At 36.8% G+C, this 17,677-nt stretch overlaps 2 protein-coding genes across 3 annotated transcripts; one reads left to right on the top strand and one right to left on the bottom strand.

Annotated features, from left to right (window-relative positions):
- Positions 1-3,310: 3,310 nt before the first annotated feature.
- On the bottom strand, positions 3,311-17,080 carry Snx27 (sorting nexin 27). Of its 2 annotated transcripts, none has more exons than XM_017254563.3 (6): positions 16,301-17,080; positions 6,002-6,104; positions 5,436-5,518; positions 4,532-5,367; positions 4,289-4,467; positions 3,311-3,522 (listed from the first exon to the last, which is right to left on the bottom strand). In XM_017254563.3, exons 1-6 carry the CDS (start codon positions 16,609-16,611, stop codon positions 3,454-3,456), a joined length of 1,581 nt encoding a protein of 526 aa, XP_017110052.1. In that variant the 5' UTR covers positions 16,612-17,080; the 3' UTR covers positions 3,311-3,453. The 2 variants fall into 2 exon arrangements, with proteins under 2 accessions (XP_017110052.1, XP_017110053.1); XM_017254564.3 differs by lacking the exon at positions 16,301-17,080 and adding an exon at positions 6,205-6,281.
- LOC108134305 (uncharacterized) lies at positions 11,943-14,507 on the top strand. The gene is made up of 2 exons (XM_017254565.3): positions 11,943-12,888; positions 13,806-14,507. The coding sequence occupies exons 1-2, from the start codon at positions 11,943-11,945 to the stop codon at positions 14,258-14,260; spliced, it is 1,401 nt and encodes a 466-aa protein (XP_017110054.2). The 3' UTR covers positions 14,261-14,507.
- Positions 17,081-17,677: the final 597 nt, after the last annotated feature.

Raw genomic sequence — 17,677 nt, 5'->3', positions numbered from 1 at the left:
CGGCTGCTGTTTGAACTCTCTCGTATTGACTTTGTTAATTAAATTCGGTTTTTTTAAGTCATAAACAAATTCGTTGATCGCATTTGTTTGCTTGACTAATTAGGCTATAATCTCACTCGATCTCACTCTATCTCTCTCTCTCTGTGGGCCAGAATTAACGACCTTGTTGCAGTAGGACAAAAAAAATATTATTTATAAAAAAAATTAATCAAGTGGAACAAAAAAAAGTCAAGAGCCAATCCGATCAAAAAAAAATCGGTCAGAAAAATCAGACAATCCAACGGTTTTTAATAATTACATGTGTTACCTGATAAGCTATATAAATAGACATACCCACCATATATATACACATATATATATTGATACGTATACTACCTGAACGATTCGATCCATTTGAGATACCGGGACGGAATAATAAAACTAATTCACAATATTGTTTAACAAATTGCACTCATAAATTCTCGACAAGTGGGCAAATATTTGATGATTGGTCTGTATTTATGAGGAGAGCTATATGAGGACCAAGAAGGGGAAATATATGGGTAATACAGGTGTTGAAGATAAATAGGTATTACTTCCTGTTACCTAAAAAATGGAATAATATATGAGAGATGTATGATTATATTATCATAAATATTTATTTTAAGTCCCTTTATTTATTTTCTTATAAATCCTATATCACCTCCTTCTATATCCTTTATAGCCAGTAAGTACCGTATCTAATCCAAAGCGTATAACTGCAATCAGACTGAATCACAATATTCGACGCGGTAATAAACCGATTTAATGATACAAACAAAAACAAAAAACCCCTCATAACCATTCACAATTTATTACACTTAGTGATAAACTACAGTGAAACTAAATGCTGTTGTCTTATTACCTTTAATGGTTGTGTCCTGTACTTTGGTTACTACATGGGAATATCAATGCGAAACAAAATTGTGAAAACAATAGCGTTTGTGAATTAATTAAAAGTTTTTATAGTTCAGAATTAATTGATATTCAGATCTCGGATCGATCCAAAGTTGGCCAACTCTCATATTGGCTTTTGTGTCATTTACTATTATTGGCAGTTGTTACAACAGAAGTGGTTTATTTGAAGACTATATGATACCTGGTACTTCATCTTAAATATATACAAACCTTTTTCCGAATATTTTATAAAAAAGAATTCCTAATAAAAACGAATCAAATATAATTTTGAAAAGGGAAAAAATGCAATTTGTTTTTTATTTTTTTGCTTTTTTGTTTTTGTTTTTTTTTTCAATAAATTTGTTAAGTGATTTTGTTGTTGTTCGTCTAGTTGAGTTATGAGAATTTTTCCCAGTTCTTAATCGTTTTTATTTTGTAATTTGTTTGTTGATTTCTTTTGTATTAAATGTGTAAGAAAACATTGATAATTATTTGTATATTTTTATTTTAAGGAATGTTATTTATATATTTTGCTGTTCGAGATATATGTTGTTTACGAGACACCCCCAAACACTTTCTATTTCTTTTTTTTAACGATGACAATGTAATAAACAAATAAACATTAAAAAAATAAAAAAGAAAAACGGAAACAAGGACTGAGTGCTATTAGTTGTATAGTATTATTCATAATTCATAATTATATGGAATACACATAAAAAAATCTACAATAAATGGCCAAAAAACGACGACAAAAAATTGAGAATAATCATAATTATAATCGTAATAGAGTAAGAGTAATGATAATTTTAAATTCACATTATTACTTGTTTTTTTTTTAGGACTAAAACTAAGCATAAGCATAATAAATACATTGTACAAATTACGAAAAAAAATTACGTGGTGGACTGCACATTGAGATATTAACGAATCCAATACATATATATATATATATATATAGATACAGATGCGAAACAATAATGCATGGAATCGATTTAATAATGTAGTGTGTAACGTAAAATTAATTATAATCATTGTGTAAATTGTAAATATCACAAGCAGACGTCACTTGCATCGTTGATAAATGTTTGTTTTGTTGTATATATATATATGTATATATGTTATATATAAGTGTTTATGTAATATGGTGTTTATGTTCTGCTTCTAAATCGTGTTTTGAAGTGTCATTGTGTTTCTGTTTCCATCTCTTTCGGCTATTCATATGCCTTCACTTTCCTACCGCCCGTCTGCCGTCTCTTTCTAACTTGGTTTGAGTTCGATTTTGCTTGTATTTTTTTATTATTATTTTTTTGTTTTTTTTTATTTTTTAGTTTGAGTTTTGAGTTTGAGTTTCGTTTTGATCAATAACTATTAACGTTACCTTAAAGTTAACTAACAATTTCTATAGAAAGTTTCTTGTTTTTTTTAGTTTTGTTTCGAATGAGTACAATAATTTCAACATTTTATTTTGTGTTTTTTAATTCATTTTTTAATTTTTAATTCGTTTGGTTTCTAATCCGTTTTGTTGCCTATTTATGATTACTATTTGATTTCTGCATACAAATAATTAAATTAGCAATGCTTGGTGATTTCTTTCTAAATATTTACGTTTTTTTTTTGTTTCTTCTCTTGTATATAAGATGGATTTTATTTTCTGTGTATAATTAAAATTGACTTTTTACAATTTTCTTTACGTTTATGTTTTGTTTTGTTCTTTTTTTTTTAGCAGCAAGTGTAAACAAGGTGGAAAATTAAACAAAAATCATATGAAAAATGTATGAATTAAATATATATGTATATATAGTACGCTGAGGTTGAGGCTTAAATATACTTTGCTATATATTTTGTTTCGTTTTGTTTATATTATGTATTTTTGTATATAATATATATATATATATGTATATATATTTCATATGAGAATCGTCGGTTCTGCTTGATCTTGATCTAAATTGGTGCCTGTTTTTTTTTTATTTTTTATTTTTTGTTTTTTTTATGTTCTATGTGCTAAAGGTGCCGAAAAACATTTGAAACATTTTCTTTTTTGTTGCTGCTTGTTAACATTTTCCATCAACTATTTGCTTCGAGGCGATTGCAATTGCTTCAAGTAAGTCCATTGTACAAATTATAAATATATATATATATATGAAAATGTATATATATCAAGGCTAATTATACTTTACAATATATATATATATAATATATGCTATTTTATGGATAATTTTTGACAAAAATACACACAAGAAAAAAAAAAACAAAAAAATTATGGATACTAGCAGGACCTGGTTAGCCCAAACTGCAAGAGTTATCTCTGTAGAAAGCTTGGAGCCGAAAGCTTGGTCTGGAGCGAGGCGTGGATGCTGATGTGCCTGTGGAGTGTCCAGAGTTTCCAGTAGGAGGATGTGAAGGCTAACGAACAATGTGCAATGCCTCAGCTCTTCTGGTGATGTTCGGGATTGTAGTGGTTGTGGTGGTGGTTGTGGGTGGTTGCTTTTTAATCTGCTCCAGCTCTCGTCCTGGCCTGTCCTTGGCAAATGGCCTGTCCTAGTCACCGCTATCGTCCCACTTGCGCTCCTCCCCGATGCGATCAAAGCAGTCCGCAAGGAATGCATGCTGTTGGAGGTGGAAACCATGGAAAATATACGGATTAAATTATATTCCTCAGAAATAGTTGCTTTTATGGGCTTTGCCCTTTTTTTTTTTTTTGGCAACCAACTCTTTTGGCCCCTAAGCTGGGCAGCAATTATTTTGGTATTATGTTTGCACTTTATAATTGCACTTTGGCCAATTAAGTTGAAGCTTGAATAAATGAAGCTTGTAGGAGCAGCAAAAGCAGGAGTTAGTTTAGTTTTATAATTTAAATAATTTTTAAAAGACTAATTAAATAATAATAGTTATCTATTAACAAGGGTCTGGTATAAGAGGGCATCGTTTAAAGAAAATGACATAATTCGCGACTACATGTTTCAAAATGACATATTTATCCTTGAAGACATGTCAAAACATGTTTATTTGTGGTCGGCATATGTCATTTTATTTGCAACATAACCTTAAATCGTTTAAAAAATCGTGGAGAGTTAGTTTTTTAGTAAATAACTCTTGTAAAAAGACTAAATTTAGCTGAATAAGGGTTTAATTTCAAGGCTAAGTCTTTAAAGTTGTATTTAATTTAGAAGCCAGTAAAAAAACTGGTATAATTGAAATTAAAACGACATATATTCATGAAAAAAATGTAACTAAATAGCCTACAATTTAAGATTAATAAGAACCATATAAAAAAAAATCATCTAATAAATATCTATATTTAAAAACTCTACTAACTCCTGCTTTCAAGCCAAAAAAAAGACAAAAAGAAAAAATAACTCCATTATAAACCTACATATGGCGTGTAGACCTTAACCCAACGTGCTGGCTTATCTGGACGATTGTACTGAAAGCAAAAGGACATGGACTCCTCGTCGCTCTCGAAGCGTGTGATGCTATCCCAGGTCAGCTCGACCATTTGCGCCTCCAGCGAGCCATCCTCGCGGCAGGCGTGCAGCCGAAAGCTCTTCATGCCTGCAAAACCAAATCAAATAGTTAAATATAGGATCGAATACTATATTGTATGGTTGAAACTCACCCACAGCTGGCACAACATGTCCCTCTTTGCGGCTATCACAGGAACAGTGGGGAAAGACAACGTCCCCATAGCCGGGCAGTGTGCGGGCCAATGCCAAATAATCGGCGGCCTTTTTGGCGTCCTGGAGTGCCTTCAGCTCGTAGAGACGGCCGTCGGCACGGATATTTCCACGATTCACTTCATCGACAGCCTGATAGAATATAAAGCGACCGGCTTGTTCGCCCTCCGGCAGCGTTAGCTCCTTGGAAACGGAGAAGAGCCATCGTCGGACGCATAGGCAGGTGGAGGAGGCGGTACTGTAGTTCTGTACATACAGTTGATGGGGTATCTCGTGCGGTTGCAATTTCCGCTCGAAATTATATTCAACGATCTCGAACAGGTAGAAGTATTGCTGCGTATAGGCGGTGAGATTGGCGCGCTGCACCAGAATCTCCCACACCACCTGGGCGTTGGAGGATTTCTTCACCGAAACGGTGCTCACCTCATGGTCCGGCAGCATAACCTTAATATCCACCGGCGATGCCGATATATCGTCCTCGGTATCGGTTAGAAAATCCTGTACAGCATCGCTCTCGGCAATCACCCGAACGGCGCACACCTTCTCCAGATACTGTTCCAGACCGCGACGCCGAGTGTCCAGCTGCTGTTCACTAAGCTGAAATGGCCACTTGCCGGGCAGCTTGGGGAAGCTAAAGCCGGAGAATTCCTTGCGGAGCAGTGAGTGCAGGTTGGCGAACTCCCGATAGCGACGCGAGCACAGCTGCCTACCGGCCATATGGATGTTGAAGACAATGTAGCGTTCTCCATTCCGATTCACAATACCATAGTCTGGTATACTTTAAAGAGAAGAACGATTTTAGAGTTAGGGTATATCGATGGGAGAGTGTTCTTTGGAGGGACTTACCTAATCGGCAGGGATCGCTTGTCGGAGTAGTCTATGTAGGAGTAACCACTCTGATCCTCTTGTGGTTCCAGTCGATCAGCCTCCTGAGGGTAGAAATAGGGGTTTTAGTTAATGTTGCTAAGTTATTAGTTAATAAAGGTGTTTATATTTTAATAAAGATAAGCTCTAAGGCTTTAAAAGAAAGCCTGAAAATTAGGGAGATAGTTTTTTTTGGAGAGAAAAAGACTATGCGGACAGCTAAACGGACACACGGACAAGGTGTGTATACTGTTATATTTAAATTATATTTTTCAATACTGTATATATTCAAAGCAATTATAGTTAATAAAAAATAAAACTTTTACTAAAAAAAAAACATGAAAAATGAAGAGCTAGTTGGTTTAGAAACAAAAGGACAACCAAAAAGGACAGACGGACAAGTCTATAAGGACTAGGATCAGGAATATGATCATAATTAGTGATAAAAACAATATATATTTCAAGACATATTTTTCAAAAAGTGTCAAAATATAAGCCTAAAATAATAACACCCTCTACAAGGTTTAAATATCTTGGCAAAAACCCACCTGTTGTGTCACCGATATCACCGTCAGGGTAAGGCAATCTCCTCCAGATTTGATTAGATCCACGACCTGTTTGTGTGTAGCTCCCTCCACGCTAACGCCGTTCCTAAAAAATTCAAAAAAGATATATATTAATAAAAAATGTCTTATTTTAAATATATTTCCTAACAATAAAATCTATTTAGTATATAATTGAATTGATTTACCGACGACATCGCTTTTCCAAAGCAGTCAACTGGGCAAAGTGAACGTGATGGAAAGGCAGCATTTGGAATCAATATAGAAATTGTTCTGAACACGATCTGGGCGGGCGCAGATCAATTTAAGCGAAAATAAGACCCAAGTAACGAGTGCCATATATATATATATATGTAGTACCCGATAATGGATGCATTGACATCGCAGGAGTACTGCTGATAACAAGTCGATTCGGGTCAAGTTTGGTACTCAAAGTACTCTCTATGATGGAGAGGTTCTTATAAAAAATAACAGAAGGTTCTCAGATAAACAAAAGTTTTATAAACAAACAGAGCCAAGTAATCATCAAGTGTGGGAAGCCCCCTTATAATATATTAGAGATGATTTAAAAATAGAATATCGGCTATAAAAAGTTTAAAACAGAAGACTCTTAAAGCTGAAATACAAGTTGAGGAGCGAAAAAAAAAAACGAAATCGAATAAGAAAACCAAAACCTTTCTTAAATTAAATCAAGTTGATAGCTTCTAAAGGAAACGAACGAATGAATGAATGGCTTTTGATAAGAAGAGAGACTATATACCACCACCCACCATGCCACCCACCCTGCCACCCACCATGCCACCCACAATTTTCTTGATAGTTTCCTCAACAATTCCAATTCCCGTGGAGTTTTTGCGGCGTCTTTCCGGTTTCCAATTTGCCATTCATGGTGTACAAATAAATAAATAAAATAAAAAACAAAATAAAAGAAATAAAAATAAAAATAAATCGCAGCAGATACAATCTTGAAATGTGTGACGCACCGGGTTGTGTGGATGGATTGTGGTACTGGAAACTGGTACTGGAAACACACCAAGGAGCCTCGATGGCAGCTCAGCATGACTCACATAGCAACATGGTAGAAATCAAATATATATATATATATATATATATATATATACGACATGCCAGCATAATGTACGATAAACGAGAGAAAGAAAAAAAAAAGTGCAGTGGACAGGGCTGGAAATTGAGACTCCAGACTTGCGAGAAATCGGCAGTAGACCAGCTACTCTTTAAACCAGTTTTATAGAAATCTTAATTATTTTTAATTTTATTAATTAATTCTTACAGTGTACTCAGTGTGGGCAGACAAAGCTAAATAAATGCCAACTATTTCCACACCAGAAGCGTGCAAATTACCTACAGTGGGCCCCCCCAAAAAACCAGTTGCACAGTGGGCCTAGGGGGCGCCAGAAATTGGTGACATGCGAAGCTACCATCTGGTTGCCACTTCCCCAGGGGGGTAGGGGAGGTGGCATTAATTCAGGTCACGGCTCATATCGATTATATGTTTTAATAGACAGGCCAGAAAATTAGATTTTTGGGGCCAACACTTTTAATTGAAAAGCTTCGGAAATTGTTTAGAATTTTAAGGGGAATTTTGGGAAATTTTTAAAATCAAATGGCTTTGAGGTACTATAAATGAGTACTATATGAGGGGGGTTTATAAGGTACTATTGGTATTTATGTCTTTTTTTAGGCTTAACTGTTTGAAAGACTAAAAATCAGCTTATTTGGACAATTTTTATAAATGTTTGTATCTTCTTTTAAATATATTTTAATGCCAGAAAGGTTATTATACTTGTAAGTCATAAGAAATAACTAATTTTAAAGCTAAAATACCATAATATTTAATAAATATAATAATAGAACTCCTAAAAGCGCCTAGAAGTATGCAGCAACTTATTTTTGGTATATTTTTTAATAAATTCTGATGTCAGTTGTATTATTTCTCACCAATATAAATATCTATATAAATACTTTTACGCTAAAATCGAATAAAATTCAATAAAATTAGGGTCTTAAGAAACTACTAAAATAAAATTTGGACGATAGATATATTCCCCTATCTATATCTTCACCTTAAATCTTAAATCGAATAAAATTCCATAACTAAACTCAAGAGATACCCCTTAAAAGCGCTCAAAAGTATGCAATAAATGCCAAAAATGATTATAGCCCAAGCAACATCTAACTTTTAAACAAAAAACTATTAAAATTTAATATCCAAAATGAGCAAAAATCCGCAATTAAAAGTTATCTCATTAAAAATCACAAACCTGCTACCAGAATGCAGCCCAAAATTTCCATACAACTATACTATACTATACTACTATATATATATAGTATTTAATGATGGCTCTGAGCGAAATACTAATGGAATATCTATATACATTTTTGGCAAATGATTATTATTGGCGAAATCACCGCAAAACCAGAGAGAATATTCTATCCAGAATGGCAATTGTTTTGCAAACCTCGAGGAACAAAAATAACAAAATCAGAGAAAATGTTTACAGATAGCTAGGGGAGGGGAATTAAAAAACAATAATTGTATGTATATATAGATAGATAGATTTATATATGTTGTATGAAATGAAAATCCCTATGGATTCCAATTGAATTAAATAATTTTTACCTTGAAAAAGCAAGGAATGAGAACTGAAACTGCAACTGAATTGTAATTCCATTAACAGGAATGGAAATCGAAATCGAAAATTAATTAAGCACCAGAGGACTTGACATGAGTATTTAACAAGTGTCCTTCAATTGCTACAATTCCTTCTCCTTTACTGTCCATACCCATATATACCATATATACCCATATATATGTATATATACCAACGACTCTCGACTCTTGGCCATGTTTATTTCTGGCTTAGTTCGAGAGCAAAAAGTGAAACCTGAAAACCTGTAACAACCGACACCAAACAGAGGCCTTCCTCTCCCTCTCCTCTCCTCTCCTCTAGGAAATGTCGGCCAAAAGCAACTAAAACCCAAAGTAACCAAAGGCAAAAGCCCCGACTGCCATTCAGTGACGTAAATCTATTGATTATTGTTGGGGCATATGCCACACAAGCCAGCAACACTGATACTGCCACATCGACACATCGAACCAAACCGCAAACACAAATTCGTGGCAACATAAAAAACCAAATCGAAGAGGGTTTTTCCTTCTTGTTTTTTTTTTCTAAAAATATTTAGACGTTATTTTACCCATTAGGTTATTTTATTTTAAGCTTTAACGGGAGTTTGGTTCTTTTTTGTACAGTTTGTAAGGAATACTCAGCAATATATTGAAAATAGTTTTTGAAAAATTCAAAACTACTTCTGAATTTCAAAACTACTACTAAATTTGTTCTAAAAAAGTACAAAATTTGTTTAAAAGTATTCTAAAAATTGTCCATAAACTTGGCATAATCTTAAAAAAATTGTTCAAGCTATGAATTTTGATTCATAAATATCGATTTTTTTAAAGAAATTATAAAAAATATTAAACAAGAATATTATACCAAAAAAAATAAATATTTAAGAAAAAACACAGAGTATTCAACAAGTCCATAGTGTGTTTATTTATAAACTCAAGCTTCGTGTAGTTTTTAATTTTCCATGTACTCGTATGAGTGGGATAGAGACGTTCAGTTCCAATTCAGCTAATGACCCTTCAATAACTTGGGCCATATGCGCCCCATAGAAACGCCCAATGACCCCTGGAAGCCCCACCATGCGGGGGGTGGGATGTGGTGGCAGTTCTGGCTAGAGAAACTACTATGCATATTTAAAGGCTTTTTAACACTCAATTTGATTTCCGCCCAAGAAGTTCAACTTTAAATTGGAGTTCCCTGCTGGAAATACCTGGAAAATACTCCTAGAAAGTAATAGGATAAAGAAGGAAGAAGAAAAGAAGAAAAGAGAAAATAAAGAAGTATAAACGTCAAAGCCAGAAAGAAAAATAAATTTCCGGCTGAAGATGCATTGCAATTCCAAGGTAATACCAACAAAGCTGCTCTCAATGTTCCTGAAGTGAATGTATCTTTGAGTTCCTGTATCTTTAAGTCCTTACACTGAGAGAAATTATATTATTTTATTTAATTAACAAATTTTTATTAATTTTCTTTAGTGCACATTTATGGCATTGTTCTTTTAAACGAGAAAATCGAAACAAAACAAAGACTGAAAATAGTCTCATATAATCCCCATCGATTGGAACCCACAACCTTAAAGCCCAAACCCAACCCAAGTGCAATGTTAAGTGCCACCTAGAGGCCGAAACGACTGAAGACGAAACTGCCGATAAAGGACATCCCAAAGAGGATTCCAAGAGGTAAAGACAAGGTACTCAATTAAGTCATATATCCAGAAGTACATAGATATTCCTTGAGGTTTAAAAGTAGAGCTTAAAAAACTCAAATAATTTAATTTTAATTTTAATTTTAATTTCCTTTACGAGAAGAGCCAGAAACACATCCAACTTTCCCTAATTGAAAATGTTAAACGGAAAATGTGGAAAAAGGGAAAACTTTCATCAGAAAAAAAGGTCAGAGAAGCGATGCCAATGCCAGGCACTTTACCGGAAAACTTTATTATTTTTAATTAACTAATGTTCTCGATTGAAAACATTACTTGTCCTTAGACTTGGGATTGACATTCCAGCAGCCAAAGAACTAACACACACACACACACACTCATACACACACGTGTTTCAAAGTTCTCAAGTGCGGCTTTTCATAAAAGTTGAGATACAATTATTCCATTTGAAGATACTTATAGAACAAGTTGATGGTTGATGGGCTTAAGTTGGGCGTTTAACTTTTTAAATAGAGTTACCCCCTCCCGAGGGGAAGAGTGTGTTGTCTTTGAAAGAGATTCCAGTAACTGATTTATTATCGAAGCTTTTTATCTAAATTATCGATTGTTATCGAGACCTATCGAGTCAGACTAGAAGGGTTCTGAGTTTTTAAATGCAATTTTGAGGATATAAGATAATAGACTCAATAATAGAAGATAGAAGATATTTAATTAGTTATCATTAGTTAGAGTTATGAAAATTATCGGTTATTATCGAGATATATTCTTACTATTGTCGAAAAAATTGTCATTCTTATTATCGATAATATCCATTAAAAATTTTAAAACCTTATTTGCTTAAAATTGTGGAGTTTTTTGAGAAGTTTATCACAAAAATTAAAATTTTTATCCCTAAAATGGAGCTCATTTTGTAGAATGGTTATCGTTATTATCGTATTTTTATCAAAACGAATTATATCTATTATGAAAATTATTTTAAAGTATTTATAGAAGGTAGTTCTATAGAAGATATATTAGTTTATAGAAGTAGTTATAGGAATAATTAGAATTTAGAATAGAATTTAAGTACAAAGTAGTATAAACAAAGTAATTATTGAAATGTAATGTTATTATCGAAAATAATCGATTTTTATCGATGTTTATTTGTACTTAATTTCATTAAATAAAGAGTTATGACTTATAAAAACTTTTCAAACCCAACTAAGCTCAATAATTATTTAAAAATCAAACTATCAATATTAAAATAATGAAAATATTTCCGATTTTATTAAAAATATCGATTTTTCTGTCATCTCTATTATTTTAAAAGCTTCCAGTTCCAGCTCCCAACTGTAACCCTCTTTTCCAGCACTTTCACTTTCTTTTTTGCTTTCTGCAACCCTTTCTTCACCTCAACCACTTGATTAGAGCCATCTAGAAATGCTTGAGAGAGCTCCCCTATATACCCACCTTATCCGGGGACCAATCAGTGCGCCTGCCTGAAGTAGAAACCTCTCGAGATTGGCGACCAGGCCCCGCAGAAGGCTAATCTAATCGGACTTGCAGTTTCTTCGGCAGACCAACAATACCTTTCTTTGTCCCTCAGTTTGGTAAGAAGCTCGAAATCGATCACATAATGGCCACGGAATTCTTGAAAAAATATCAACAGTTGGTCCTGCTGGCCGTTGGAACTCTGCTCCTCCTTGGGGTGACCACAAGCCGGGCTCTGGAGTGCTACAATTGCGACTCGGCGGAGGATAGCGAGTGCGCCACCCGACCGGGCCAGCAGCTGGAGGTGGAGGAGTGCCAGCAGGGGAACGATATGTGCGTGACCTCCATATCGGCGGGCGTGACCCGCAGAGGGTGCCTGGCCCGGCTCTATCCGAATGGGTACTGTGCCGCACCCTGTGACCAGTGCAACACGAGTCTGTGCAACCGGCATGTCTATCCGGTGGATCGGTTGCGCTGCTATCAGTGCAGCGGCTCCGATTGCATCGATGTGACCACCAAGCTGCATCTCCTGCTGCCCTGCCCCGTCTACCGGGAGGAGGATCGCTGCTACACCAATGTCATGCACTTGTCCAACACCCAGCGGGGCTGCGAGTACACCAACCTGCCAACCACCTGCCCGCACGTCTGCCTCAAGTGCAACTACAACGGCTGCAACAACGAGAAGACCGTCACCGAGTCCCGCTGCCTCCAGTGCACCCACCAGCGGCTCTCCCCCAATCCCGACTGCCTGCGGAATCAGCAGCCCGAGGAGGATGAGTCCACACAGTGCTCCCTCAGCAACGTGACCGTCACCCAGTGCGTCAACAAGGTGATGTACGGACACCGGGAGAACTGCTATACGCATCGCAACACCCAGACGGAGGTACTGCAGCGCGGCTGCTCCACCACCATGGGCTTCTTTCCCACCGGCGAGCTGAGCGAGTGCTTCGGTGAGATGTGTAATTCCCAGTGCCAGGACATTGCCTGCGCCGTCTGCAACTCCACCGCCGATCCGGGCTGTCGGGCGGGCAGGAGTCTGGTCACCGAGAAGTGCGCCGAAGGCACCACCGCCTGCTATTCCTGCGAGCAAGGTTAGGGTGAGTTTAAGGGTTTTTAGGGGCCTAAAGTAGGGTTTCAATAATAAAGATCTTCATAAGGAAAGGAATAAAGGATCTATTTTTTTGGTATTTTTTGGTATTTTTGGAAAGGGTATTTCATTTAAAAGCCTTAGAATTCCTTGTCCGTCTGTCCTTAAATCTTACTTTCTGCTTGTAATATTTATTTTTTTGAAAACTATGAAGTATTTAAATAAATTCTTTAAAAAATATAAAAAAAATTAAGCTATTTTTGGTTTTTTTTTTATTATAATTATTGGAAAATGTTTTATAGCTATTTTTAAAAACTAAATCTAGAAAAGGATATCTGCAAATAAATCTTAAAAATCTTTTTAAAAACTTCAAATGCCTGTTTTCTCACAAGTTTTTAATTAAAAATAGTTTCCATAGTTAGTTAGTTAGTCCATACGATTAATGCGATGATCTATTTATCGGTATTATTAACCCAAATATCGTATTGTTATTGTTAAAAATTGTATTATTATCATATATATCGTATTGTTATCGAATATATCGTTTTTATCTTCTTTTAATAGTATTACCATGTTTGTTATCGTTTTGTTATCGTATATATCAGTATTTATTGTATTATCATGAAATATATATAGTATTTTGTTTGTATCTATCTTACTTTTATCATATATATTGAATTATTATCGTATAAAGCCCATTATTATTGTGTATATCGCATTATAACCGTATATGACACATCATTATTTTAAATATCGTGTTATCATCCTATATATCGGTTTTAAATGCAAATTTAAGTTTTCTTTTAAATATATATCTTATATCCTTCTAAACTAAGGACACTATATCCTTCCTATATAAGTACTTCTCCAAAAAAAACCCCAATAAATAAACCTTTCTCTCTCTCTCCCTCTCTCTGACAGATACCTTCTTGCGACGTGGCTGTGCGGATGCCAACTTCACGCCCTCGGCTCTGGGCGAGTCCTGCCAGCTCTGCCGCAGCAGCGACACCTGCAATCGCTACTCCGTACGCAGCTGCTATCGGTGCAATGGACAGGACGAGGACACCGACTGTGCGGCCATGGACCTGCCCAGTGCCATGACCACCAGCAACTGCTCCAGTTCGACGGAGTTGTGCGTCAGCACGGTGGTCAGTCGACTGGATGGCATTTATACGGTTCGGGGATGTGCCGGCGAGGTGCCGGAATGTTCGCTGAACGATCCGTACTGTGTCCGTTGCAACGGAAGTCTGTGCAATGTGGCAGCCACGTTGTGGCGGAAGAGCCAGCTGCAGATGTCGGAGCAGCCACAAATTCCGGATAACTGGTGGTCACTGTTGGAATACTGGTGGTCCAGGAAACTTCGATGGATCAGATAGAAGTTTTAGTATTTAATTAAATGATTCAGAGAAAAAAAACGCCCCAAAAGATTAAACAAAAAATGGGTTTTTTATTTTTAAATTTTTTTCCAAAAATCCTAGGTTTTTTTTAGTTGAAGACTAAAGACTAATTTCTTTATTTTTTATGATTAATAATTTTTTTTTTAGATATTAATTCCCGTCACTAGAAAATATCAAGTTTAAAGCCACAAGTCGTTTACCGCTTAGTTCCAGTTTCCAACTGGTTCCCCAAAAAAAAAAAAGAAATAAACAAAAAAAAAGACGGAAATCAAATGCAAATTTGTTTGCTTTTGCTTTTGCTTTTTGGTATTGCCTTTAGTTTTGTTATTGTTATTGTTTTTGTTTTCTTTACTTTCGCCCTCTGCAGTTTTGGCGTCTGGCTTTGTTAGCTCACGCGCAGCCGAATTATAACGGCTCTCCTTGTTGTTGGCTTTGTTGCTGATAATGAAATGATGGGCCACTGCAAATAGCAACAACAAGCCGCATAATAGACGAGAGCACGCCTCCTCTCCTGCTCTTGCTCCACCCAGTGGCGTTGTGCCTGGCAGGGGGGTGGTGGTAGGATTACTTTGGGGGTTCAAACACCTAGCCCTTTGATATTTTTTTATCCTCCTCTCCTCTTTCTCTTTGTGGTCGGTCTGTCAAGCCCCCCGCCCCCCGTGAGAAAATCCTGGCCACGCCACTGACACTACTGCCACTGCTGTCATACATTCTCTGTTTGCAATGAAAATATGTGTGAAAAATGTGGAAAATTTGCGCGTTTTCGGACAGGTGGCCAGGGCGGCATGGGTGGGAGGGTAGATCGCACCGGGAGGATGATAATTAAGTTGGGTTGGTTGCGAGAGCAACGCGTAACGAAACTTTAGCAAATTTATTAATTGAATTTGGTCGCGGGTAGCCCCAAACCGTGTGCAAGCGAGAGACCAACAGCGGAGACTGCGGAATTCAGTGGGAGTGTGTAAGGGGGAAAGGGAGAGTGGGAGAGCAAAGCCGCACCCACACTAAAGTAAACACTACAAGAGTGACACCATAAAAGCGAATGATTGATGGACACGCCGCTCGAAAAAGGGGCAGGCAGAGACATGTTGGCCCAGGAGAGAAAGAGGTGGCTAAGGGGGGGATGGTAGTATTGAGGATGGTAGGAGGATGCTCACTGATAACGACTATCGAAACCGAAATGTCAAAGATGCTAAACAAAAGTTTTGCCATCTCAAGCGAAAGAGTAAAGGAGAAACGGTAAAAGGGGATATGTATGGGATATGGGTGGGAAAACAAAGCCAGAGGAGAAAGAGCATTTTAATTAGCCTGTGTGAGAGAGGGTGGTATGTGAGAGTAGGTGGCAACTAAGCATGTGTGTGTGTGTGTGTGTGCATAATAAACCAAAAAATAAATAAAAAGAAAAGCTATGGAAAATCTATTGTCTATTTTCAAATATTTCTTATTTTTCTAGCTTTTTTTTAATATACCTACCCCCTTATGAAAAAAAACACCCCACAAATACTACAACACTTATTGGTTATTTCCAGGCAGCCCTATTTTCTGACCCACTCTCCAGAAACTCCAAATTTGTAATTCCCCCCAAAACCGACGGGGCGGGGTCATAGGTTGGTCATGCAATACCCTCTCAATGGGGTTAATTTTTATACTTAACCCCGCCCCCCAGTTTCAGGCCAAAAAACTAGAATGTGTAATTCCTTAAAGCTTAAACCAGCTTATAAATTTCAGAACTCTTATGGAAAAGTGGGGAAACCCCCAAAAACCACATCCAGAAGGAACCTTGGAAAATAATTAAATTGCAAAAATTGTGGGATTTCGAACAGAAGTTGGGGGAGAGGGTCTGTTGTATACAGAATTTTAGGTTTTATCTTCAATTAGTGTTTATGAATGGGGTTACCCCCACCCCTAGCAGGTGTTTTCTTAACTACATATCGGGTTTCTGTAAACTATCTCAGGAATATATATCCGAACAAGCAATAATGATGAGTAATACTGAATAATGAATCATTTTTGAATACTTACACTTCCAGGATACGATCACCCTTCTTGATGCCGGCCTTCTCCGCCGCCCCGTTCTCCAGCACGGCGCTCACGTGCTGCAGCGGTGCGTATAGCTCGCCATTGATGGACCGCAACTGGCCGCCCTCGGACACCTGACCGCGAACATTGAAGCCGAAGCCCGTTTCCGTTTTGGAGATGGTAACGACACGGGGTCCATTGGCGGCGGTAGTTGTTGTACCACCGCCACCACCACTGCCCACTGATCCCATGCTAGCGGCTGTGGCGGCAGGCGGCGGTGGGGCGGGTAGATTTTCGCCAACGATGCTGCTCATTGCTTTTGTAATAAACACTTAAATAATATCTTTTGTTGCAGGCCCACTTGCCCCGCTACCGCTCTCGTTGCAGTTGTTTTTTTTTTTTTTGATTTTTTTTTTTTTTGCGTAACTCTGTTACAGAAACTGCAACTTCTTTTCGCGCGCACACACACACACACCCACCGCACACACACACACACACTGAGGGAAACACGGAAACACACACGGACACACGTATAGAGACAGAGGCACCGCCACTTTTACTTTCCACTCCACACGGCCAACTACTCCACTCTCCGCAGCTCCAGCTCTTTCGCAACTCCACCACGGGCCGAAAAAAAAATTAATCACACCGCCTGGACGTTTGGGGTTCTTGCCAGCTGCCTAGCGCATTTTAGAGTTGGCATCTAGACGACAGAATTTAATTTTCGCATATTGCTGCAGCAGGGACCGGACCGTAGAGGTGGTAGGGTTTTCAAAACATCGCCACCAGCCCCGATGTTTTTTATATCGGCACTGTCGATAAGCTATAAAAATCGATAGCTGCGAAAAGAATCGGAAGAAAGTGTGGCAAGGCCAAAACAAAAATTCAAAATCAAAACGATAACAATAACATTGCGGGAATTTTGAAAAAAAATATAGGATATGTTTTGAACATTTTAAGGGGAGGGTAAGGTATTAAATTTTTTTTTTTTCCATTTTTTTTTTATTTTTTAAATTGAATGCATAATATCTGAAGAATATTGTGTCAAAATTTCAAGTCAATTAAAGCAAAATTGACGAAGTTATTAGTTATTAACGAAGTTGCTTGCAAACGTTTTACACTGGATTTTGTTTTGTTTAAAACTTTAAAGCGTTAATCCCCAAACTCACGTTTTCAAAGTCGGTGCCCCTCATAACTTCAAAACTACTGCACCGATCCTTTTGAAATTTTAAACACTATTTCTGTACATATTTTACGAGGTAACGCTGTCGAGTTTTTTTTTTTTTTTTTTTCATAGTTTTGATTTTGCAATGACAAATTAACCGATTTTTTCCCAAAAAATTGAGTTTTTCACTTCAAAGTCTTCGAAAAAATTAAAAA

Source organism: Drosophila bipectinata, chromosome XL, assembly GCF_030179905.1.
Source record: "Drosophila bipectinata strain 14024-0381.07 chromosome XL, DbipHiC1v2, whole genome shotgun sequence".
Lineage (NCBI taxonomy): Eukaryota > Metazoa > Arthropoda > Insecta > Diptera > Drosophilidae > Drosophila > Drosophila bipectinata.
The sequence above is the reverse complement of the archived record's forward strand: the minus strand, read 5'-3'. Positions and strand labels throughout refer to the sequence as shown.

What these genes read in the sequence shown, in the direction of transcription:
- LOC108134305 (XM_017254565.3), top strand. Translation starts at nt 11,943, where the DNA reads ATGGCCACGGAATTCTTGAAAAAATATCAACAGTTGGTCCTGCTGGCC. An exon ending in CTGCTATTCCTGCGAGCAAG is followed by an intron (nt 12,889 to 13,805) that starts GTTAGGGTGAGT and finishes TCTCTCTGACAG; the next exon opens with ATACCTTCTTGCGACGTGGC.
- Snx27 (XM_017254563.3), bottom strand. Translation starts at nt 16,611, where the DNA reads ATGAGCAGCATCGTTGGCGAAAATCTACCCGCCCCACCGCCGCCTGCC. An exon ending in ACATGTTGTGCCAGCTGTGG is followed by an intron (nt 4,468 to 4,531) that starts GTGAGTTTCAAC and finishes TTGGTTTTGCAG; the next exon opens with GCATGAAGAGCTTTCGGCTG. An exon ending in TTAAGGTCTACACGCCATAT is followed by an intron (nt 3,523 to 4,288) that starts GTAGGTTTATAA and finishes CACCTCCAACAG; the next exon opens with CATGCATTCCTTGCGGACTG.